General features: G+C 40.5%; 1 protein-coding gene across 1 annotated transcript; it reads left to right on the top strand.

Annotated features, from left to right (window-relative positions):
• Positions 1-589: 589 nt before the first annotated feature.
• On the top strand, positions 590-24,664 carry LOC145433078 (TBC domain-containing protein kinase-like protein). The gene is made up of 19 exons (XM_080309987.1): positions 590-824; positions 1,170-1,325; positions 1,393-1,507; positions 3,029-3,229; positions 5,602-5,798; positions 6,116-6,276; positions 6,345-6,471; positions 7,423-7,531; positions 7,585-7,668; positions 8,612-8,701; positions 8,761-8,859; positions 11,500-11,689; positions 12,596-12,730; positions 13,186-13,308; positions 13,743-13,904; positions 15,329-15,489; positions 16,701-16,867; positions 20,684-20,846; positions 24,299-24,664. Exons 1-19 carry the CDS (start codon positions 697-699, stop codon positions 24,395-24,397), a joined length of 2,667 nt encoding a protein of 888 aa, XP_080166113.1. The 5' UTR covers positions 590-696; the 3' UTR covers positions 24,398-24,664.
• Positions 24,665-25,956: the final 1,292 nt, after the last annotated feature.

The raw sequence follows: 25,956 nt of genomic DNA on the forward strand, positions 1-25,956 counted from the left end.
ACTGCGATACAATGAAAACATAGGAAGGTGTCGAAACGACTTGGAGTAGCCATTAAGATCAGACACCCACCTTAGCGTAGGCGAAGTAAATAAGAGGCATGCACTGCACACTGAATGAAAAGTAATGCAGAGAATATAAGACACAGCGACAAAATGAGGTGGCATGTGAACGAATGAAAAAGAGCAAAAAAAAACATCCGAAGAGATAAATTTCAAACACTGCTCCATCGGTCTTTAGGCTGAGGTGGATGCTAGATTAAGAGACCTAATTTGGTCATTGCAGAGTCCTTCTGTCTCTTCATTACATCGTATTGTGTCCTGCGTATCGCGTTCTGCATGGTATGTCTTGAGCGGATAAAAATATTGGAACCGCCGATTATCGTGTTGAAATCTGACAATGATATGTATACTCGAGTCGTATTAGAATTGTCATATTTTGCGAGAAACCGAAAACCAGAATATAAACAGTATACGCATATTTTTGTCTAGTTTCAATATTCTGGTCCTAATCATTCATCAATCACCCCAGCGTTTTTCGTTACGGTCGGGTGAATTTGATATGCAGCGGGGCTGTGTTTACTTTTTGTAGGTGTAGGGCAGATCCAACACAATAAAAACAGTTTCGTATCTTTGTAAAATGCTGAAACGCAGCTGTGTGTTGCAGTCAACAAAGAGTTGATTAATAGAATTTTCAAAATGGATCACGATGCTGTTGGTCGGGGAAAAATCGGACTTACCACGTTTACAACAAGTCCAATACCGCACAACAAGTGTGGCAGTGATGGACTGCCAGTTACTCCGAATTCCATCAAAGTTCTGGGAAGGTTTGAAAACTAATTATATTGCCTATGTGCATCATGTTATATGCTATCGTTCGTGTTATTCTAGATTAATATTGCTTGACCTGTAATCTAGTTCTGTGAAGAAACAGTCAACTGGAACTGGCGACTCAAACAAATTGTCTTGAATCGTTTTGTAACTAAACTGACTGAAGTCTTAATTCAGGCAGAAGCGATAAATGTCTTATGAAGTCTCTACTTCTTAGTTGTGGTAACATACCATTTATACTATTGCTAACAAAATTATCTGTGCCTGTGTTGATGTCCTTATGTCCTAATAATCATCATCTTAATTCATCTTAATTATTTACATCAATTCTTATTTTCCAGGGCTCAAAGGTTCAAGTCTTTCAGACACAAACATTTATGCAAATATCTGGATTTCTGCCGAGGAAAGCATGACCGTATGTTCTGTATTTCCGAATATCACGAAAACAGCATGCTGAAACTGATCCCAAAGCAAAGGTCCGCAATCCTCAGTGAATGGTATGTTTCAATGTTAATTGAACTATCATCAACACATCATTATTTTTTTTCATTCCTATATTTTCAGGTATCGTGTAATCACCAAAATTGCGTATGAAATATTAGATGCTTTGGTGTTTTTGGACTTCAATGATATTGTGCATCACAATCTACATCCCAGTAATATTCTGATTAATGCCGAGGTGAGGTTATGTTTTAATATTCATAGTGGCCGGACTCATGATTTCTAGTCTTACTGCCTGCACTCAGTTCAAATCATCAAGCTTTAGGCCTGAGACTTCAGAGATGAATGAAACATCTGATATAGAATTCAAAATGTTGACAATTTACGCGAGTCCTATCCACTTTTGCACTAGGGCATACATTTTTCTAAATTTTAAAGCAGTTCAATGTTAGGTCAGAATATCATTATGTAGATGTGAGCTGCTTGAGGTTCATAGCTTTCGATCAATCTGGATTTCAGCTGGAAATGGTTCCACTTCCACCAACAATTTAAAGATGTTCATAGTTTTTTATTCAAATTGTTTTCAAATAAGATTTGGTCATGACTAAATATTAATGGTTGCTAGACCAGAGTTGTGAAGTAGAATTTTCAGCTTTTCAAAATTAGGTTAGAAATAGAATGACGACAAACATTTTTTTTAGATTAGAGGATTAGAATCAGGCCTATAGCTATGTACAGTGTTTTTTGTGTTTCGAATTAGATGAGAATTAGAATTGCTGAATTCACGAAAACTGGGGCATTCAATAAAGTTCAGTTCATATGAAATCACAATTCTCTTAAACATGAGAATAGCAAATGTCTGTACAGCAAGCTTGACATGTTTTGCACTGTACAGTAGGGCTCTCCAAAAATGACTTTTTTTCTCAAATGGCACTGGCTACTTGATAAAATTGTTAGGTTACCTAATTTAAGCCTACACACAAAATTTGGTTGAATTCCAGCCAGTAACCGCTTTGCTACAGGAGAAGAAAGTTTCTATTTATTATATAAAAATAAATATTAAAAAATTTGAAAATTTTCTGTTCACCCCATGAAAGTGTTAGGCTGTCTATAGAAACGATGCTGACCAAATTTGGTTCCATTCCAACCGGTGGAAGCGGAGTTATTGCCGTCGAAAAATTTTGATTTGAATAAAATAGTATTTACGGTGACCGATTCTTTGTTTATATATTATAGCTGTGCTCACCGTAAATACTATGTTATTCAAATCCAAATTTTTCGACGGCAATAACTCCGCTTCCACCGGTTGGAATGGAACTAAATTTGGTCAACATCGTTTCTATAGACAGCCTAACACTTTCATGGGGTGAACAGAAAATTTTCAAATTTTTTATTATTTATTTTTATATAATAAATAGAAACTTACTTCTGTAGCAAAGCGGTTACTGACTGGAATTGAACCAAATTTTGTGTGTAGGCTTAAATTAGGTAACCTAACAATTTTATCAAGTAGCCAAGTACGATTTGAGAAAAAAAGTCATTTTTGAAGAGCCCTACTGTACAGCTCCCCTGTAGTATTTCCAGGATCACCAGAAGTTAGATTAGAAACGCAGAAAAATTTTGCAAATTGGATTAGAATTAGAGTAAAAAAACATTTCACAAATTAGATTACTAGATTACTTGCATTATGCTATAATTATTTAGTTGTCCAAGTCCGCTTGCCTGTAATGGTACCATAAATTATCCTCAAAACATTTAGGATTCCGTACGACTATATGCGTATGGCCTCTACTACATGACTGGGTGTGGACAAGAGGTGTCTTTTCCAATTGGTTTCCCGGCATACCTTAGTCCCGAAGAGATTTTGCGAATCGGCGGACACTATCATCCAACTTGCCAATATGCATCGGGAAAAATTGATGTCTGGTCTCTTGGGATACTATGTCTAGAACTCTGCTTGGTAAGTAACTGGTATGATCGTAACATAGTGGTAAGAGCCCATGCCATCTCAGTAGGACTTCGTAAAATCGAGTGACTTATTGATTCATTTATTCAAGTACCAATCATTATGGCATCGCATGTAGTGAGATTGTTGAAATGTCTGCTTTCTATGCGTCACACACCAGTGTTGGGATGACTCGAGTCGCCTTTTTCGTATGACTTGACTTGACTCGAGTCACTTTACTAAAATGACTTGACTTGACTTGACTCGGGGTATCAGAAAAGTGGATTGACTCGTGACTCGGAGCAAAATTCACGAGTCAATTTCAAGTCATCAAGTAATCGGTGTCGATAAATATCACTGTATCTTCCATATGTTCGAATTGCTCGCGAAACGCCTCCATTGTTCTCTCACAAATAAATTGACCGCAAACGAAGTGATCGAAGCTTACAGCTTACGTTGTCGAAAACTAGTATAGAGATTTAGCAAAATGATATAGTATAGAAATTTAACAAAATGACTATTTGTTCTCTCACAAATAAATTGACCGCAAACGAAGTGATCGAAGCTTACAGCTTACGTTGTCGAAAACTAGTATAGTAAAGAAATTAACAAAATGACTATTTCTGTTCTCTGTTCCAAACCTCTTGTTTTATTTAAATAGAATTATAATATAGTTTATATAGTCCTCAACCATTGGCCTAGGCTCGGATTGTATCATATCAATTTGTAAAGGGGTATGTATGGCATCTTATCCATTCGGTTTTGTATTCTCTATTTTGGCTGGTAACTATAAACTGATGCTATGCAATTACTTACGTAGTTTAACAGTGCTACGAATATGTGAGCGATACAGCCCCTTCTTGCGTGTAAATTTAAGTCTATATCCGTTCATCGGTTCAGAATCAATGACCACTCAATATGTATTTCAGAGATCTAGCAAAATTCAATGATGTAATTATGCCTCATATTCCGAAAAGGCAACTTTGACTTGAATTGTGACTTGACTTGACTTGACTCGACCTGACTCGAGTCACCTCCAAAAATCGAGTGACTTGACTTGACTCAAGTCACCTTCGAAAATCGATTGACTTGACTTGACTCGAGTCAAAATGTTCAATGACTCGAATTGACTCGTGACTCGAAGGTAGTGACTTGATCCCAACACTGTCACACACACGTAAAAATATATTGTTTGGCCCGACAAAGAAAATATTGCATCTTTCATCAGAATTACTTTGATTTCATAATCGTAAGTCTTTCATGGCGATGCTGCAAGTCGATTAGCTTTTGGAAATTACACTTCCGTTAACACAACATGCAAACTGCATAATCTGGTGTTGAATGCAGTGTTGTCAAACAAGTCACAAGGTCCCTAGTCACAACTCAATTCTAGTTTTATAGTTTTAACCAGAGTTGTAACCAGGTCACAAGGCTCCGAGTCACAAGTCAATCTCACTTTATAGTTTTGACTCGAGTCAAGTTGAGTCATTTTCAATTCACCACCGAGTCAAGTCCGAGTCAAGTCAGCGATCAGAGGGTCGAGTCTGAGTTATGGTATAATAACTCGAGTCCAAGTCATTGTGTTGACCGCTCAGTTTCCAGTTAAAATCTTGTTCACCCACTTTTTATAACTCTGATTGGTGATATCGAATGGTTCGCATTTATAACATACTAATTTTCCTCACTATTAGCAGTTTCTGGTTGCATTTTCAAGTATCAGCACCAATAAAAGAAATCCCAATAGTGTGGTTACTTCACTATTCTTCGAAATTACAATGAAATGTTGGTCTTGGCCGTCTGAGTCTCGAGTCATATGTCTTGGTTTAAGTTATGTGCAATCAATGACTCGAGTTGAGTCATTTCCGTATTTTGAGTAAATGACTCAAGTCAAGTCGAGTCTTCAGAAAATCGTGACTCGAGTCGAGTCATTGCAACCCTGGTTTTGACTCGAGTCAGTTTCAATCTACCATCGAGTCCAGTCCAAGTCGGGGTTTAAAGGTTAGAGTCCATATCACAGCGTTGAGACTCGAGTCCAAGTTGTTGTATTTACTGTTCAATCCTGTTCAACTGACTTTTTTACAACTGTTTGGGTGATATTTAATTCCTTGCATTCATAATATAGTAATTTTCCTCAATTTACAGAGTTTTAGGCCTATTTTCAAAACAGGAGCACTGATAGACGAAATACCAATAATGTGGTAACTTTACTATTCTTCGAAGTTTCAATGAAATGCCCGTCTTGGCAGTCCTAGTCTCAAGTCATATCAATTGGTCGACTGAGTCTTGAGTTTTTGGAACAAGTGAAATTACCTTGTTAGTGACCAGTGACCCCTCCTGAGCTATAAAGCACTGGTTTTCAAATGTATTATATCGGTTGTGTGTTTCAGGGTCGGCAAATTTTTGACGATGAAGATGTTGAGCGTACGTGCGAGGAATTGCTATGCTTGATTGGCTCCGATCGCACCAGCGTGACCAACTTATTAGAGTGTACAGGAGATGAGCAAATGAAGCTGATATACAATGCCATACCTGATCAGTTGAAATTGTTCATTGAAAGTTGCCTCGAGGTTGATGTGACAAAACGGTAACTATGTTATATGTTGGATACTGTGCTGGGTTAATGTAGTAATGGATGGTGATCTAAAATAATGCATTAAACATGAATGTTCTATTCGCCCAGATTATTCGAAATTTCATTCCGGGGACGTCATATTTTGTGATACGATTGTTGATATACAATATTCTTTCCAATTCTCTACTAGTTGCTGTTATTTACTACCTCTGACTAGTGTCAGCCGAAAATATTCATTTTTTTTTTCAACATGAATATATCATTCAATTGTGTGTTGATATTTTCTCTGTAATAATATAGTCTACTGCAGTGTAAAATTTTATCATTAGACCATCAGCCAAACAGCTGCTTGCCTTCGACCTGTTCTCAACAATAGAGCAGAAAAATATGAAGACCCACGGTGAGCGGTCCACGTTATTTACAAACGGGTGCGATTGTTCCGGCCTGGAATTACCCACTTCGAAGGACACAGCTGCGGCAAGACACATGGGTTAGCTCATTCGCTTATTCGTTGTGTCATTTTCGAAAATGTACTGGACAGCATGAAATTTTTTACAGAACCAGTCCTGGAACTGGAATACCCCGAAATTTGGCACTTGTGGAAACTTGCCGGTGGCGATGTGTTCACAGAAGTCCGAAAAAGCAACACGGTCCATTCTGTCCCGCCTATTTTAGATTTACCCCTGTGAGTATCCGAGTGTTTTCACTTTTGGAGCTGTGCTGTTGTGTGTATGCTGTATATCTCCCAGTCTTGAAAACAAATTGCAATTTATGTGAAAGCTGTTCATATCTCTATAGGTACATTAGATGGGTAATTCTGTCTCTGCAAAATGTTATCGACAGATTTCTCATCGTTGGGACTCGGGATAGGCCGTTGACACTTCCATTTTGTGCCTTGGGGTCGACTTTTATCAAAATACACCGACCTAGTTTGTGCCAGTTACATTATAGCCTAATCATCCACTGTCCCACTCCCGTTGCAAAGCACTATGACCCCCGCATCCACGAACATTAGTTTTTGGGATTTTAGCTCCACTATGGGGAGGAATAAATATAGCTGTGTTAGCGACTTCATTCTGGGCCAGCTTCAAGCAATTCGTAACATGCTTTCGGTGAATGGGATACTGCAGAGGAACGTAAAAAAAATTTTTATTATTTATTTTTTATAACTAATTCCTTACTAATGAATTCTACGATCATGTCATCATAATAACACGATCGCCAATATTAAATGTGGTGTGACGAATAAAAAAATTGAATTTCAAGACGTGGTCTTGATATATAGCCTCAAATATCAAATCAAATACTTGTGTCATGATTTTCGGTCCCTGCACCCTCCAAAGGACACACAATCTCACCGAGCGAGCCAAAAATAGCATGCTTTGCCATATCCTGATAATCGTTTGTGCTAGAAAGCTAGTTTTCGGCTTGAAAGCTGCAGAAGTGGTATCTCATTTACGTAGAACTTTGCCTTAAAAATGTACAGAAGAAAATTTACAATCAAATTACTGATTTTTTTATAGTAAAATTATGCACTGAATGTGATGTCACATTGTGTGCTAGTTAGCGCCCTTCCAATGCCAGTCATATTTTCTTCCTGTCTACTTGTATGCGTAATCGTGGGGGCCTTTTTCAGATCTATGTCACGTTTCGGCGAAGTTATCAGCCTGGAATCTTCAGTCGCACATTTGTATGACTCGTCCACAATCGTTTTGACTTTAGATGCCTTGAAGCAACGTTTAGAGGTGAGACGCACGGGTTTTTAGTGGTCTTCGGATTGGTTTAAATTATTTTTCAGGATGTCACCCCAGAGTCCTATTATCCGCTTGTGGAAGTCATGGATGACGGAAAAGAGACAGAAGAAGTGGTCACGCCTATGAAGGTATGCGCCACTGATATATTTAGTGGGGGTATCTAGATGTACTAGCTGATATTTAACTATCATTCGCTAAACCGGTAATTTTAACCTTTTGTTTTACATATCTTGCCCTTTTAGTATGGTTGCAACAAAGTCACAAGTCAATTTCTTTTTTATAGTCTTGACTCGAGTCAAGTCAAGTCATTTTCAATTCACCACCGAGTCAAGTCTGAGTCCAAGTCATTATTGTTCACTGTTCAGTTTTGAGTTCAATGCGTTTCAACCCACTTTTTTCAACTCCGCTCGAGTGATATAGAATATTTCGCATTCATAATGTTGGAGGTTTCCTCAGTCCTAACAGCTTCTCTCCCTATTTGCCAAGTACCAGGACTGATAGACGAAATACCAATAATTTGGTCACTTTACTATTCTTTGAAGTTACAATTAAATATCTGTCTTGGCCGTTCTAGTCAATGACTCGAGTACAAGTCGAATCAATACACAAATTGACTCGGGTCGAGTCATTTTACGCATTCGAAAAAATGAGTCGAGTCAATTTGAGTGGCCAAAAAATCATGACTTGAGTCATTACAACCCTGCCTTTTAGTAAATATAGCTTTTAGTTATACAGACTCAATACTCAAATTGGTTCCATGCCGCAGATTTGATATATTTCTTTTTGAAAAGTGCACCTCTGCCTGTGTTACGTGTACCGTCATCAATCATTTAGTGTTAGTCTCAGTGTGATGTGAATCCAGCTGTAATCTTCTGATAGGTTTTCAAGTCCACATTAAGTGAAAATGCTCATCACTAGTCCTAGATTGAGAGAATCAATGGCTGTCATCTTGTCAAGGAACTGGATGTAGTTTAGGCTGTTGAAGCTGAATCCGGTTGTGTTTGGATAGATGCGAAGCTGTGCAAAGTTCTCTGACTATTTGACTTTGTAAGCTTTTTTCTGATGCTCCAGGATCCCACTTCCGCTTTACCTCTTGTTATCAAAGAAAACGACATCGAATATCAACTGGACCGGATTATATTGTACAAACGAATACTCCTGGTATGCGCGTCTACCGCTCCCATGATTTCATAGCCTATAACTTTACTGTTGCACTGCAGGGATATCCTCATTTGAAGGAGAAATTATGGAAAGAATCGAGAATTGATATACCTCCTCATTTAAGGGGTAAGGCCTGGGCGGCACTGCTTGACGTAACGGTGAGTAAGTTGGTTTTTTGATCTAAGTCAAATATTACTTACCTCTTTCTCTGCATATAATATATAAATATAATATTATATATGTTGGTATTTACCTACTCAAACTCACTGTATTAAAATACGTTTTAATATCGATGTATGATCTCTTCACAATGTTAATCTTTATTGTTTCATACAAATATTTTGTCTGATCTAATATTATGGCAAATTTCCTTTCAGATTCGATTACTTAGCACTCGTTACAATTAGTGAAAATATGTGCGATTGATGTTAAATTGACGATTACCCCTGACGAGTGTCAGCCGAAAATATTGGGTTGTTTCGGTATGAAAATAGTATTCAATTGGGTGTTGAAGTTCTGTACCCCCCCAGAAGCTCTTCGGATTGATTTTTACAAATATATTCTGTATATTTTTTATTTTTTCTACATTATTTCCTATACGCAATATTAAGTTGTTTTCTTAGCATATTTATTCCGAATCGTTTCTCTATGTGTATGTGTGTGAGTTTAATGTATAATGTGTATGCATAGGCGCCGAACGCTCATTTTCCTTAGGCATGCGAGTTCGATGACGTCACAAAGGAATGACGTCATGATCCGACGGAATTGATAATTAGGGATAATATAGCATCAATTCATGAGGGTTAAGTGCCTGCATAAGTGCCGATTATGCAATATCTGCGTGTTAACAAACTTGCGCGTATGATAAGCTTGTCAACGAGTCCGGAAGTGCTGTCAATTAGCGAGTCCCTGATCGCTAGCGAACAATTAAATACGCCGCTTATCAACGCGTAATACGTAACCTCGGCGACGATTTGCGCAAGGCAAAATGTCTGAGTTGTTATGGCATCTGTTCTAAAATGGCACCGATTTCAGGTTGTTGAAACCTTTCCCGTCTTTTACAACTCAAGCCTTGACAGTTGACACACATCTTCTGATGGTTATGTTTAGGTATTAGCGGGATTCACTTACGCATGCACGGCGCACTCACAATCGCACATGTCTGCGGACATTCGATGTCATTCAGGTTAGCGATGTCGCTCTTTAATTACAATCGCTAACCAACAAACACCTAACGGCATTGTCACCAAGCCATCGAAAGATTGGAGCTAGCGCATGCTAGGCTCGAGAGATGGGAGCCAACGCATGCTCGGCTCTAGACGCGATAGTTAGCCAGCGATGATATCTTTCGTACCAGGCCTGTTGCAGATGCGATTGTACAATTAAATAGTATATTCATATTGAAATGAACCCGAATATTTTCGGCTGACACTCGTCAGGGGTAATCGTCAGCAACTAGTAGAGAATTGGAAAGAACATTGTATATCAACAATCGTATCACAAAATATGACGTCACCAGCATGAAAGAGAGAGCGTTCAATGTACTATTTTTAGGTGGTACACGAACTCCTTTTGTTGACAGAGTTTTGGTTGGTGTATTTTGATAAAAGTTGATTCCAAGGCACACAAATGGAATTGTGAGCGACCTCGCCCTACGATTCGAAATCGGTCGTCTCGATAATTATTCGCACAAATCGGATTATCCAACAGATGTTTGCCGATGGCAGAATTAATGGCCTTTGATCGATCAGCATCAATCTCAAGTGGATGAGTTGAGGGTGAGCTTTTCACTGAGCGTGTTCTGATAAATCTGGGGACATGTTGGTTTATGCGGTCCTGCAGACGTCTTGACGTTCTTCCCACGTAGCCACAATCACAGTGGCACCTATATTCGTACACTACATTACTTTGTTGAAGTGCAGGAAGCATGTCTTTGCGTGTTGAAGGGAGCAGTTGTGTTGTTGTATAAATGTTGGTGACGTCATATTTTGTGATACGATTGTTGATATACAATGTTCTTTCCAATTCTCTACTAGTTGCTGACGATTACCCCTGACGAGTGTCAGCCGAAAATATTCGGATTCATTTCAATATGAATATACTATTTAATTGTATATTGAAGTTCTGTACCTCCAAGAAACTCTTCAGATGCGATTGTGTAGGCAAGCGATAATAGCGTGTGCGCCAATGCAGATGCGAATGTGCGGGCAGCGATGGCACCGGGCCTACTGCTGATGTGATTGTTCATCATGCTCAAGCGAGTGAAACTAGGCTTGTGGTAGACGCGATAAAGCAGGCAAGCGTCCCAAGCGATGATTGCCGAACGCACGGCAATCAATGACACAATTTCGCGATCATCTCAGCGGGAGATCGTGTCGCGTTACATTGTGCACAGACATATCTCGTTAATTGGCAACGCGCTTGTAGCTAAGTGGCCGCGCGCAACGGGTTACCTCGCTCACATAAGCGGTAGCAGGTAATGTCGTAAACGGAAATACATTGCGATTCGTTCTAAATAACACAATCAGGGATTATGCCGATTCATGCCGAACCGAATTCTAGGCATGCCGAACCGAATTCTAGGCATGCCGCATGCCTAAAAAAATGTCTAGGTATGCCTGGCTTGCCTTGCATGCCCAGGTTCGGCGCCCATGTGTGTATGTAATGAGCTATAGCTTGCACCGCATACTCCTGGTCTTCTAGTCTACATTGCCATTTTGTTATATATCTTTTTCCTTGTCTTCCGGTGTGACGAATAAAAACATATCCATCTATTTATCCATCTATCTATCTTTCAGGGCGATGTCAAGTCCGAATATATCAAGCTAGACAAGGACACGCCTCTCGGTTCAGACCGACAGATTGCAGTTGATATTCCGCGATGCCATCAGTACGACCCTGTGTTGTCCTCTCCAACGGCGCACGCTAAATTCAAACGCGTGTTGAAAGCGTGGTTAAAGTCTCATCAACACCTTTCTTACTGGCAAGGTAGGATGGACGCAGGGATGGTCAGTAGGGATGTTCAAAATTAACTTTTTTTTCCCAAAATTCTAGCGATTCACTTGTTACATCATCAGGTTGTCTAAAGAAAACGTTACACGCCAAATTTGGCTCAATTCCAACCAATGGAAGCCGCCGCAGACCAATTTGAAATTCCGGCCATTTTGGGAAATAATAATATTTACGGTGGCAAATTCGTCACTACGACATGACGTGATATCGTGTTCCGTCTATGCCTATCTGGAAGTGATGCTTTTTCCGCTTGTTTCCATCTTGACAAGGTTCTGTGATATAGTTTGGATAACAGCCATTCAATGAAGAATAAATATCACACTGATTACCTGAAAATTTTGGTAACAATCAATTATCAATTTCTCTCAAACGTAGGTGGTTACGTTGGTCAGACTACTTCCACTTGACAGTTTTTGGCGCAAAACTATCTTTGTGTAGTAGAGTGTAGTTTAGCGATCATCCATCCATGAATGCATTACGTCCTGCGTGAATTACTCGTGAATAGATAAGGTCTTACACCACGCACCACTTACACACCACTTACACGCAACTACTTGCATAACGTTGAATAAACTGTATTGTCTTGGATATTATATCTGACTCGAAGAACTCTACGCAAGGTTACAGGAATTACCGAAATGAAGTATTCAGACAGCTCTAACCTATGACATAAGGTTAGCTACAATTCTGATACAGATCAACCCAGAGACTGTGACATATTGCTCCACAATTCCTTTATTACCGCAGCATCATCTGTGAGTCAAATTACGATTACAACTGGATAAAATAGCCCATTTATTTTGGTAACAGTATATATTTTCAAAATTTGCAGCGATTTGTAGCATACGTTTAGCAGTAAATCGTATGCGGTGCCTTGTTCAGGGCTGGATTCGCTATGCGCGGCGTTCTTGCATTTGAACTTCAACGCGGAGCATCTGGCGTGGGCCTCCATGTCGCAGTTCATCGACAAGTATCTTCACGAGTTCTTCTTGAAGGACAATTCCGCCATTATTCAAGGTGAATATTTGGAAATTCGTGTATTTCCTCGATTTTCACAGTACCATAAGGTGCAAAACAGGTATTTGGCATTTTACGATTCAAAATTTTGCTGTCAAGTCACAATGTTCCTAGTCACAAGTCAATCTCACTTATATAGTTTTGAATCGAGTCAAGTCGAGTCATTTTCAATTCACCACCGAGTCAAGCCCGCTAGAAGTGGGTAGAGTCTGAGTCTGAAATTACAATGAAACATCGGTCTTGGCCGTCTGAGTCTCGAGTCATATGACTTGGTTCGAGTCATCCGCAATGACTCGAGTCCAAGTCGAGCCAATACACAGATTGACTCGAGTCGAGTCATTTCCGTATTTTGAGAAATTTCTCGAGTCATCAGAAAATGGTGACTCGAGTCGAGTCATGACTCGAGTCATTACAACCATGCTCTACGACGTATAACACCGCAACAATAATTTCAGAATATCTGGCCGTCTTCCGTCACCTGATCGCGTTCCACGAACCGGACCTTTTCAACCATCTAGACGAGATCGGTTTCATACCCGAGCTCTACTCCATACCCTGGTTCCTCACCATGTTCACTCGTGAGTGGCAGACTTGGTTAATTACATAATTCTACATTAGACTAATTAGTGCAAAATGCCGATAATCCAATTACAATCTAATTTGTGAGATTTTTCTACACTCTCATTTTGATATTATTTCTGCTTTTTCTTGAAAACGCTACAGGTGAACTGTATAGTGCAAATCGAGCCAAGCTTGATCTACAGACATCTGCCGTTCTCATGCTCACGAGTTCTGATTTGACATGCACTGAACTTGATTTCGTTCTAGTTTGGAATTATGTGAATTCAACAATTCTAATTACAATCTCATTTATACAAAACTTGCAATAATTCTAATCTAATTTGTAATAGCTGACGATTTTCTGGTTGTACCAATCTGGCAAGCTGTACAAAGTACATTGTACACACATTGGTTGCGCCGCGTTCAATTCACAGTCAGCTCTGTGTTTCAGACGTGTTCCCGCTGCACAAGATCGTGCATTTGTGGGACACGCTGCTGCTGGGAAACTCGTCATTCCCGTTGTGCGTGGGCGTAGCCATCTTGAAGCAGCTCAAGTCGCAGCTCATGGAATTCGACTTCAACGAGTGCATCCTCATGTTTTCCGACTTGCCAGGTACGGATTTACGGCGGCTTTACGCGAACATATCCCGTTGGTTACCATTGAAGTTGGCACTTGGTGGGACTTAATCATAGCCCTGACCTAACCCCTAACCCGAATACAGTAACACATACATGCCAAGTGCCGTATATCACAATCCACACTCGTATTCAGTGAAACATTCGTTTTGGAATTTGTTGATAGTACAATAATGATGCATCTCTTTCATAGTCATTACATTTTTAATGTCGAGTTCGCGAAGTATCATATATGGCAATTCACGCTGATATTTAATGAAGCATTTATTCTCGAATTAATTCATGCACTATTGAGAGTTGCTTTCATACGAATAACAATATTAGTTATCGGTAGCGCGATTTTTTTTACCTAAAAAGAGGAATATTTTGACCTAAAAAATCAAAATTTTGACTTTTGTTGACCTAAACAAACTGAAATTTGACCAAATTTTTACCTGACTTTTGCAAATTAGGTGTTTTCCCGGATAATGTTGAAATTGTACCACTTATCTTCATTTCTGGTTGGAACTGGCTGTCCTAACGAAGTAATTTGGCCTGAAAAGAACGTTTTTGGATTATAAACAGACAAATTTTTACATTTTCACAGTATTTTATCGGAATCTGGCCCTATGAAGAATTCCAGTACTTACATCACGCATTATGGTAGAAATAATTAAAATTTGTTGTAGTACAACGAGAAATACTTTCCTACATTCTTTGGTAGAAAGTGTCTGTCCTTACTAAGTAGCTTGTCAAGAATGGAGAACGAACGTTCAACAGCAGCAGTTGTTGGCTGACAACACTCAAGGTGTGCGTACCGTACAGTGCTGGTGACACAGCGTGTTGCTTCATTCTGGCAATGTTGTCTACATCACAATTTTCATCATGCGCTTCTTGATAAGAATAATGCAATGCCCAATAAGTCTTTCTTCAGTTAAGATATTGCGGTACGTTGACCATAACACCATGTCTACCTATTTGTTTTATCTGACCGTTTATGATTCACAATGAACAGACTATTAGCCGTTTACAACGGTAGGCCTATAAAGTAGGCTACAAGCTGTAAAATATCAAATGATAAGTTCACCGACAGTGCAAAATCTACGATACAAACGAAATGCAGACGTCAAAGAAATTCTGACTTTGTAAACAATTTTGACAGATTTTGACCTATCGCTACAATTTTGACAAAATTTTGACAAATTTTGACAAGGCAAAAAAATTCGCTCAAGTTATCAGTGTAACTTCTGCTGTATGAGTCGCGTCTGTGTCTTAACCTCAACCCCCACGGGCCCGACTAGCAGCAAACCCCTGGGGTTCACTTGAACCCCGGTTAAGAGCCACTGTAGTAGTATTTTTGCGTCCGTAACGAAAATGCACCCTGCGGCCTGCCTTGACAGTATTAATATCGAACTATTTCAGAAATCAACATCGACAACGTGGTTCAAATTTCGATAACGCTCTTCTGCGCCACCCCGAAGAGCGCCAGCTACCGCACGCACGCGAAAAGAAAGGCGGCCGACGGGAAGAAGAACGTCTCCTATTACAGCGAGGATTATAACACGGCTGCGCACGACGAACTGGTAGGTTTTCCAACGAACAGGCAGATTGTGGGACTTAAGTCACGTAATGGGTTGGGCGTAGCAGGATTGTAACGACTCGTGTTGTGATTTTTTTGGCGACTCGACTTGACTCGAGTCATTTTTTCATATGCGTAAAATGACTCGACTCAAGTCAACTTGAGTCATTGTACAATACTCGAACCAAGTCATATGTCTTGAGACTAGGGCGTCCAAGACGGACATTTCATTGTAACTTCGGAGAATAGTAAAGTCACCACACGATTGGTATTTCGTCTATCAGTCCTGATACTTGGAAAATAGGGCCAGAAACTGTTAAGACTGAGGAAAATTACTATGTTCGGGTGATATAGAATGGTTAGCATTCATAACGGAGTTGGAAAAAGTGAATTGCACCATATTGAACTGAAAACTGAATAGTGACCATATAATGACTTGGATTCAGACTCGATTCAAAACACTGTGACTCGAAATCGACCCCCCTCCAGCTTGGACTCGGACTTGACTCGGTGGTGAATTGAAAATGACTCGACTTGACTCTAGTCGAAACTATAAAAGCGAGATTGACTTGTGACTCGGAACCTTGTGACTTGGTTGCAAACCTGGGGCATAGTTAGCTAGTCCGCCCAACGTTTGAGCATGCGACACAATGTAAAGTGACAGTTGAGCGGTGACTTTATAATCACAAAGTGAACCCTAACAGCACCCTGCCCCCGCCCCAAACCAAAGTTGGACCCCTACAGTTAGAATGATAGCTACATTTTTTTACCGAATTAGATATAAATTAGAATTACTGACTTGGCAAAAACTTGGAAATTGAATTAAGTTCAGAATTAGAAAAATATACTCTTGAAATTCAAGCTCTCTTCATGCCAAATCATTGTACACCAAGCTTGGCTGGTTTCGCACTATACATTTTTCCTGAAGCATCGTAAGGGAAACCAGAAATTCGATCAGAATTAAAATCGGAGCAGGGAAACATTTCACGAATTCGGTTTGCATTAGATCACCGACATTTTCTTCATTTAGTCCACTTAAACAACAGAAATTATCTAGTTCTCGAAGTCCGCATTTTCCGAAAAAGCACAAAATCGTGCAGAATTAAAATTATAACGTAGAAACATTTGACTAATTAGATTACCAGCATTTCGCTTAAATTAGTCTATTACTAGACAACTAGAATTATCTAATAGTCCAATTCTGCTTTCTTGCAGTCGATGAGCGAGGTGCCTCTACACGTTTTGCGAGAGGAGGTCAGTCCGAGGATATCGGCCGACGACATGATCCAACTCTGCGAGCTGAGGGGCCCGACGCAGTCCAAGACGCCGGCGAAAAGGTCGTCCAAAAAGGCGAAGCCCAAAATCACCATCATAGACGTCAGGTATCCGCAATGCCTTACTTTTAATTCGCAATTCTCGATGAGATATCGAGTAGAAATTTGCAGAGTTACATCTGCTTGGTGTTGATATTCTAGCTAGAATCTAGGTAGCATGTTAAGAACATTCCACTAAGCGGGCGGCATCATCCTTCACTGCACGCATATTCAAAACAAGGCTAGTCATATTGCAACGTTAGTGCCGCTAGATGTCACTGTAGCGACTTAATCATCCTTCCGAACCGGACTTGGACAATTAGATAATTATATCTTTCTAAATCAGCGGTTCCCAACCTTTTTGAATGTCGGAGCCGCATTTCAAACTTCAGAGTACGCACGGAGCCGCTTGGAAACACTCGAGTAGGCTACTCATAACGAAAATTTGAAGGTATTTAGCCTACCTCTGGATCTTACCATCCAGTTAATTCAAAAGCAGGGACATAGACTTCTATAGATTCTATATCGGTTATTTTAGCATCGATTAATGCAGATTGGCGAGTGCTACATACATTGAAATAAACTGAAAATGCATATCGTTACTACAACATATTATTATGCCGTTATGTGATAGCTCTTCATACATTCCAGCACTTGATGCACGAATTTGCTGGGGATTATACGCTGAGTAATAATGGAATTATTGCAATTGATACTCGACTATGAGCCGTTATTTTGGTGCTAGTAAAATTGTGTCGACATTTACTCTTCACAGAGACGATATAGAAAGGTTTGTGACCAGCAGAACCCAAGATATGTCCTTATCTGACGGGTAGGCCTATTCATCCACGCGTCTGACGTCAGTCTGCAAGAATTCTCTTTCCCGGACGTTAGAAGCGGCCTTGGACGGCTTTAGACCTAACTAATAACGCTCATTTTAGCATTCATATACAGAAATTTACTATAACTATTCATAGAAACGAACAACAACTGTAGTCTATTATATTTTTTTGGCATATTGAGAAGTCAATAAGAGCCGCAAGAAGGCTACCTTGGAGCCGCGGTATTTCTTTGCTCCAATTCTAATTCTAATGTATTCTGGAAAAAACTGTAGTTATAATTCTGATCTAGTCTAATTTGGTAAAATGTGTAGCTCTAATTGTAATCTAATTAGAAAAAAATCTGTCTTTATCATTCTAATCTAGTGTAATTATTGATCTCATTAGTATAACAAGTCTAATTAGAATCGCTGAATTCAGGAAAACGACGAATTAGATTAGAACTAAAATTTGAGCAAGGAAACATTTGACGAATTAGATTGGAATTAGCTTACCGGCATTTCGCTCTAATTTAGGGAAATTCGCCAACTAGAAATATCTAGCTGCCCAGGTGTGGTTTCAAGGCTTCCACGTTAGGATTCCCGGAATATTCCCTCCATAATTCTCCACGCACATCCCAAAACCCGTCCATATGCCGCCGATCTTTTGCAAAATCTCAACGCGCGCCTGCCTTTCTACGAAGCGTGGCGCCGTCGATGCGCGTTGCCTGCATATGTTGGCGCCGCGCGCGCGTCGGACTTCGAAGAAATACTCTGGCGTGTTTTTGGCGTTCGTGCATGTGATTTTTATCGACTGTTTCTGGATGAGGTCAAGATATTCATTTCTATTTGCCTGCAATCTTACGCGAAAAGGGTGTGCATTCACACCCTTGTATCATCGGTGATATACGGGTGTAGATATACACCCGTGGCCTACGAAACCACAAATCACCCCGGACTTGCAGCACGGTATAAAACAAACACGACATTATAATCCAAATGGTGCTTGCCCGTACGGACTAGGATATATAACTCCAATATAATCCTGAGTTAGGTTACGTTGTCGTGTCGTGTACCAATCTTTTGAGTGGGAACGCACACTTTTTAGAGTATATTCTCCTCCGAGTGTGTATTATTGTGACGGTAATCGTGCAAAGTGCCGACAAGAATGCCGAATGTGATCGAATGCTGGTTTCAAGCTTTTGTCTTCTTGGTGAATAATACGCGCACCCCGAAACTGTTGAAATTATGACATTCGTATGATGTCTGACGATGCTGTTTACCGGTATTGCTCAAAACATAATTATCCGTCGGTAAATATGTCGGTCAATCACTGAATTATTATCAATTTCGCCGTGATTCATTCGTGCGTCGCTAAGATATAAGTAGCGTACAACGTTTAAACTGAATTGCCGTCTTAATGCGGGGTTCGTCTCTTGTCTCGGAAGCCTTGGATAGAGGCAAATATTCGACTGAAGTGTGTGTTGCGGTGCTGTAGCATGTCGCAATTTCGAGGACGACATCACAATATTTTTACACTGTAAATGCATGGGTGGAAAATAGGTGTATTTATCAGATTGCCTCCGTGGCGAAGGGTGTGAACAGGTAAACATCACTTCCGGATACTAAACTCTGATTTCACCCCAATTTCAACGGACAAATATGAGTTAGATACACTAATACCGAGATAGGAAGTAGTCGGAAGCGAAGTACTACTTTTCCGATCTACTCAAGTACAGGCAATCACAACTTCTACTTCTCATTAAGTACTTGACTACTCTGACCAAACTGGTCTTTTGCTCCACGGCGAACGGTTGCGTGCAATGAAACGTCGAAGTATATGTGCAATATATACTATACATATTTTGCAATTGCTAGGATACAGTTTTCACCAGAGTCTCGCAACCCGCCTGTCCGGATACGTTTTAATAGCGCTGTCATCCGCACCGCCGCATCCATCCCCACCGCGTAAGATGAGATACGGCTCCGACTCCGCGGGGCGCAGCGGCCTGCCTTTTGCAGGCTCTTCGCGGCCCTGTCATTCATCCGGCCGTGTCAGAAACGCTCATCACGAAATGCAACATAATTTCCGTCCGCTTTCGAGGAAACGATCGCGCGCTGCGGATAATTAACTGCGCGAGTGAATCCGATATGTCATCCTTTGCCGGGGATGCGCTTTATTGCGTGTGATGTTTTATTGGCATTGCGGGCGTATTGCGATACCAACGTGTAATGCGCGCGTTCGAATTTCTACTAGGCCTGCGGAGATGCGTTATTCGCAATACTAAGGAAACAGGAACACGCACTGACACCGCAAGTGGTTCCTAACCTTGAATTACCTGGCGAACACATACGCTAATTTGCAAGCCATCGGTTAACCCCGAATTCTCGCTATAGTCGCATAAACAAGAATTTACCACGTTTCGAATCGCATACATCACTATGGAATACGTGGGCGCAAAATGAACTTTTCACCAACAACAGAGTCAAAGAACAATTCCATTGTAGCATGATTTTCACGTAAACAACAATTATGAATATTAACGGCAAATCAGTGTCAATGTTGTCTACATCGCAATTTTTCATCATGCGTTTCTTGATGTAGGAACCAATGCCCAGGCCCACGCAGTCTTGCTTCAGTTAGGATATTGCGTTGCGTTGAGCTCTTGAGCATAACACCATGTCAACATATGTGTGTTCATTTGACCGTTTATGATTCACAATGAGCAGACGATTGGCCGTCTACAACGGTAGGCCTATGGAGGAGGCTACAAGCTGTAAAATGTCAAATGATAAGTTCACCGACCCTGCAATGCATGTTTTGTATGCTGTGCCCTGTGAGGTTCAGGGACCTTCCGCAGTGAGAAATAAGTATCGTAACTACAATTCTCATTGATAAATTAACGCTTAGTGACAAGGAGCGTATAATTTTAGTACAAGGCAATGGTCAGGCCTCATTCGTAATTGTGTACGATCGATCCTATTGCGACATTGTCCGGGCCGCGTGAGCTTAAGCCGTGCATGCGCGCGGCAATCATTTACATTTACTTACTGTAAATTTTTTTCAGGTCTGCGGATGAATTTCAGCGCGCCGCCATTCCCGGCAGCCTCAACGTTCCCTACCAGGCCGACGAGGGTTCGGCGATCTCCCAGATCGCGCAAACTATCGAGTCGCAAAAGCCGAGGCTGATCATCGTGGTCGGGAATCGTAACAGCCAAGACGACGCCAAGGTGCGAATTGTTGCAGGCTACCTCACTTAGCAAGGGCCGGGCTAGTTTGCGTGATTCGAGTCCGAATGAGTCCGAGTCTAGTATCAATTGTACCGGTTCGAGTGACGAAAATATAAGCCTAAACCTCAACAGTAAAATTTGATCAACGAAAACTATAGTTTCCATTCAATAATGCATTTCGATCGCCGGAGACTCAAAACCTCGCCCAGGCGTCGTTCAACATCGAAAAGCATGTTGTTACGAATATTCATAGAATGACACTCCGGGGATGTCGGAATCGACCCTCACATAGCGAGGGTCACGAAGCGCTACGAAATGTTGACGATCAGTACGAAATATTTTGGATTGCGCGCAATTGGCATCATACTCGTTGTGACCGCCAAAAAGATGTATATTTAAACTTTTCAAATCGTCATTGCTGTTATGACGTCATAAGTAGCGACACTCAATGCAGCGCTCGAAGTTATCCCACATGGCATCCGACTCTGGCTCGGATAAACCACTCCTGCTCGGGTTAACGACCCAGCCGCGCTTGCAAAGTCAACTCCAAACCTGAACGCCACTATTGAACAAAAATTGTCAACAAGGAAGCGATGATTCGATGTGCTTGTCGCGGCATGTAAATCTCTCTGCTAAAGGCGACGCATTTCTGGAAAGTGCTGCAGTTCTTTGCGACCATATCTATATGACATAGTATGGTTTTGTAGCTGTATAGCATTCCCGGACAGAAAAAAATTTTTTTCGATGTCTGATAAAACCGAAAAATTGCACCTTCACTGTTAAACCCGTTATATTCAGCCTATATATTTTCAAAGGATATGGCGTCTAGCGTGACCAGCATTTCAAAACTTCGGAACACGTGTTCGGACAGCGTTGCAGTCATTGCTATGTTCCGTAGGGCTGTTCAAAAATAACCTTTTTTCCTGAATCTTGCTGGTTACTTGATTAAATCGTTAGGTTGCCTTAAAAAACGATGCACACCTAATTTGAATTCATTCCAACCAATATTCGCGGATTTCGTAGAGTTTGAAAATTTTTTTCAACTTTTTCTGCCTACTCCATGAAATTGTTGCACTGTATTCAAAAACGATGCAAAACAAATTTGACTCAATTCGAAGCCGTAGAAGTGGAGTTATTTCAGGTTTTCTTTGATATTGTTCCGACATGAAATACACTAGAAAGTAGGGTTACCATACGTCCTCTTTTAGAGGATTTGTCCTATTTTTTGACTTTTTTGAAAGTGTCCTCGGAGGACGCCCAAATATCCTATTTATTATGATTTTGTCCTCTTTTTTGAGAATTTCGATTAAATATAGGGCAAAATTCGACTGAGATACAGTAAATCAGCACTGAAGCACTGAGTCGGAAGGAAAGTTGACCTATTTTCTTAGTCAACCGACGGCAAAGTGCAAAAAATTTACCATTTTTTCAGGATTTTCCTCCGGTATTGCAAGTCTGAAAATTTTTGAAAAAGTGCCCTTTTTCGGGCTTCCAAAATATGGTAGCCCTACTAGAAAGGCTGTATCTGGACAGTGGACATCCTACTACCATGTTGTGACGTCACGAATATTGCCGATATTTGATTGCCTATACGGGTATTCCTTGAATAGTGTGATATAGGCCATGCTGTGTAGCTTGTACCGTTTTAATATGGGCAACGTTTACGACCGCGTACGTGACGCTGGTTCTTTTCGAGTGTTTGAATCGATATAGTGTTAACTGACACGTAGATCAGCACGGGCCGGAAATATTAAACTGTAGTCAGATTCCGGACTTTAGATGTATCTATATGTCGATCTAATACCCTTCACGCCCACGTCGACAGAGTCGCGTTTCAGGATCTGGTAACATCCTATCTCTGCTGAGTTTCCGCGCTGTGATTATTACGTGAACAGTGAACTCAATGCATATAGCACATATATTTGATAACATAGGTCGATATTATTATGGAGGTGTTGAGAACCATTTTCCAAAAAATATTATATATCCGGCAAGATGGCTGAATTGAAATCAAAATGAATTGTTGCTGAATTCTGCACACTCATTGAAATATAGGCTAACCCAAAAAGCAGGACGTGATAAAGAATTGCAGATCAGTCCAGCGGCAGTATATTGTAATGCTGGAAGCATAGTTTCTCTGTATGCTCACCCGGTAAACTTGTACCAATGCAAGTGTAAATCTGAGCAATTTCAATGAAAACACGCTCACTGGGGACAGATGAGGGTGGCGGGGTTAGATACCACCTTGCTACTTTGGTTAACGGTCTGTACATTGAACTATTGTTCTTCCGCCGTGCAAGTGGGTCCTTTTTTGCCCTATTTAATAAGGGTTCTCTGGGGTATAGGTATAGTTCGTCATCAATACCGCTATCACCTTCGGCACCGAGATGCATGGAATTACGCGTGAAATAGATGAGTCAGGAAAGGAAAGGACGTAGTTTATTTTTGCCCTTGATGTTTTTGCGGCATATATACCGACTCATGATACACATACACGCGATCTGTGCATAGCACACCATGAGTGCATGATGTGCATATGCCGTTGGACAAGGAAGTGCAGATATAGCCAGATATAAGTCATGCACTACCCCTCCATGCTATCCCAGTAATGCATGAGCACCTAGCATGGAAGTCATGGATACCAGCGTTACTAATCAGGTCTTTGGTCTGACCCGGCCGGGGATCGAACCCACGACCTACCGATCAACAAGCCGGACGCTTCACCATTACGCTCGCTATCTTGTCGGCAATATGGCTTACTTCAAAGGTGACGTCTTCAATTGGTGAAAAAACGTAAATTAATTTTCATGATCAATATTTTTGAAATTTTGTTGACATGCAATATCGGCAGCGAATATTCGACTCAGTATCGAATCGCTCAGGTACTCGATTTCCGATTACGCGAGCCCTACGCCGTGAACTTGCCACTATGATTTCACCTCGGCGTGCAGTGAACGCCGCCGGCATTGCGGCGTGTCCGTCTTTGCGAAAATTCTCAGCGAACGCAACCTTTGAGCCGCATTTACAGCGTCTATCTGTTGTAAATCTAGCGTTTGATAATCACTGCGGAAATGATCAAGCCCGGTGCGCGTTCGCGCTTATTGAATGTGTCGATTTCGATGAGCTTGCAGTTTGACCACTAGAAAATATACATTATTTCCACATTGGATAAGAATAAGAATTGCTGAAATCGTAAAATCTTGGATATTGAATGAAATTCTGAATCAGAAAGATGCACATCAAAAATCAAATTCAGCTCATATCAAATCAGAATTCACACCAATCTATACAGTTCTTGTGTGACATTTTCAGTAAACCAGATATTATATTTGAATTAAAATAGAAGTATAGAAACCTTTCACAAATTAGATTGTAATAAAATTAATCTAATTAGACTAGATTTATCTAGTTGTCCAAGTCCCTGCTTCGGACTACTGTACGCTCTTTTTCAGTTCGCGGCAAGCCTGGTGCGTCACGGCTACAGAGGGGTGCTGGTCTTGCATCGCGGAATCGACGTGCTGAGAACCACCGGCCTGTTAACCATCCAGTGACCGGCTGCCTTCACGGAAATTCAGCGACCGTTTTTTGAACCTTGTTTTGTTGCGTGCAATACTTCCAATTTTCGGAAGCAGCGACACTCGCTTGTTACCGCCAATCTAGGCTCAAGTTGAAAATTTTTCGATACTTAAGCGACAGTTGGTGATTGAGTTGCGATTTCGCGGACTTCTTCTGCACCATGCGTATCAATAAACTGGAGATGTTCGTGCTGTACGTTTGAGATTCCTTTGTGACGAACCGTAATAAAAGCGTTTACAGAATTGAGATGAGTTCTGCGACATCGCGACGCTATTCAATCAACTCGCGGAGGTGGAGGATCTGAAACGGGGATCTTTGATGTTGTAGCCTCAGCGTGCTTGCTATTCCACTGTCAAATCGTGGACAGGTATCGCTGCTGCGCATTTACGGATATATTTTATATTAGGAGAGAAAATACATATTTGTCAACTTTTCAATAACATACGTAACAATGCAATTAGGCGAAATGTTACAAGTAGGGCGTTTTTTTTTGACATGTCAAAATTTGTCAAAATTGAAGCGTTAGGTCAAAATTTGTCAAAATTTTTCATGAAGTCAAAAATTTTTTGACGTCTACATTTTGTTTGTATCGAAGATTTTGCACTGTCGGTGAACTTATAATTTGATATTTTACCGCTGTTAGCCTATTTGATAGGCCTACCATTGTAAACGGCTAATCGTCTGCTCATTGTGAATCATAAACGGCCAAATATAACAAATAATAGGTAGACATGGTGTTATGGTCAACGTACCGCAATATCCTAACTGAAGAAAGACTTCTTGTGCATTGCATCATTCTTATATTAAGAAGCGCATGATGGAAATTTGTGATGTAGACAACATTGTCAGAGTGAAGCAACACGGTGTGTCACCAGCACCAGCAGTGTACGCACAACTTGAGTGTTGTCAGCCAACAACTGCTGCTGTTGAACGTCCTTGGCAAGCTTCTTAGTAAGGACATGCACTTTCTACCCAAGAATGTAGGAAAGTATCTCTCGTTGTACTACAAAATATTTTAATTATTTCTACCATAATACGTATTGTGACCACTGGAATTCTTCATAGGGCCAGATTTCGTTGAAATAGCCTATTGTTTTTTTTTTCATGTAAAAAGTTGCCAGTTTCTAAGCCAAACGCGCCTTTTCAGGCCAAACTACTTCGTTAGGACAGTCAGATCCAACCAGAAATAAAGATAAGTGGTACAATTTTAACATTATGTGGGAAAACACCTAATTTGCATACGTTAGGTCAAAATTTGGTCAAAATTCAGTTTTTTTAGGTCAAAATTTTCTTTGTTTTAGGTTAAAAAAAACGCCCTAGTTATAAGCAGATAGGTATAGACGAGAGGCTAGGATATACGGGTCATGGTTTTTAGGAATCATGATCCTGTTTCCATCGGTAATGCTAAAATCCGGATCCAAAAATAATCCTGCTCAGTTCTGAGCGCGTTCGTTGGCCCCTTGATCGATATTTTCCAAATTGCGTCTCTATAATGCATTGGAGTTTGCTATCAAGGATTCTTCGAATTGGTGGT

The sequence above is a fragment of the Botryllus schlosseri genome, chromosome 2 (assembly GCF_051294905.1).
Source record: "Botryllus schlosseri isolate E-star chromosome 2, Bs_hap1, whole genome shotgun sequence".
NCBI lineage: Eukaryota > Metazoa > Chordata > Ascidiacea > Stolidobranchia > Styelidae > Botryllus > Botryllus schlosseri.

What these genes read in the sequence shown, in the direction of transcription:
- LOC145433078 (XM_080309987.1), top strand. Translation starts at nt 697, where the DNA reads ATGGATCACGATGCTGTTGGTCGGGGAAAAATCGGACTTACCACGTTT. An exon ending in GTTCCTCACCATGTTCACTC is followed by an intron (nt 13,309 to 13,742) that starts GTGAGTGGCAGA and finishes TCTGTGTTTCAG; the next exon opens with ACGTGTTCCCGCTGCACAAG. An exon ending in ATCACCATCATAGACGTCAG is followed by an intron (nt 16,868 to 20,683) that starts GTATCCGCAATG and finishes AATTTTTTTCAG; the next exon opens with GTCTGCGGATGAATTTCAGC.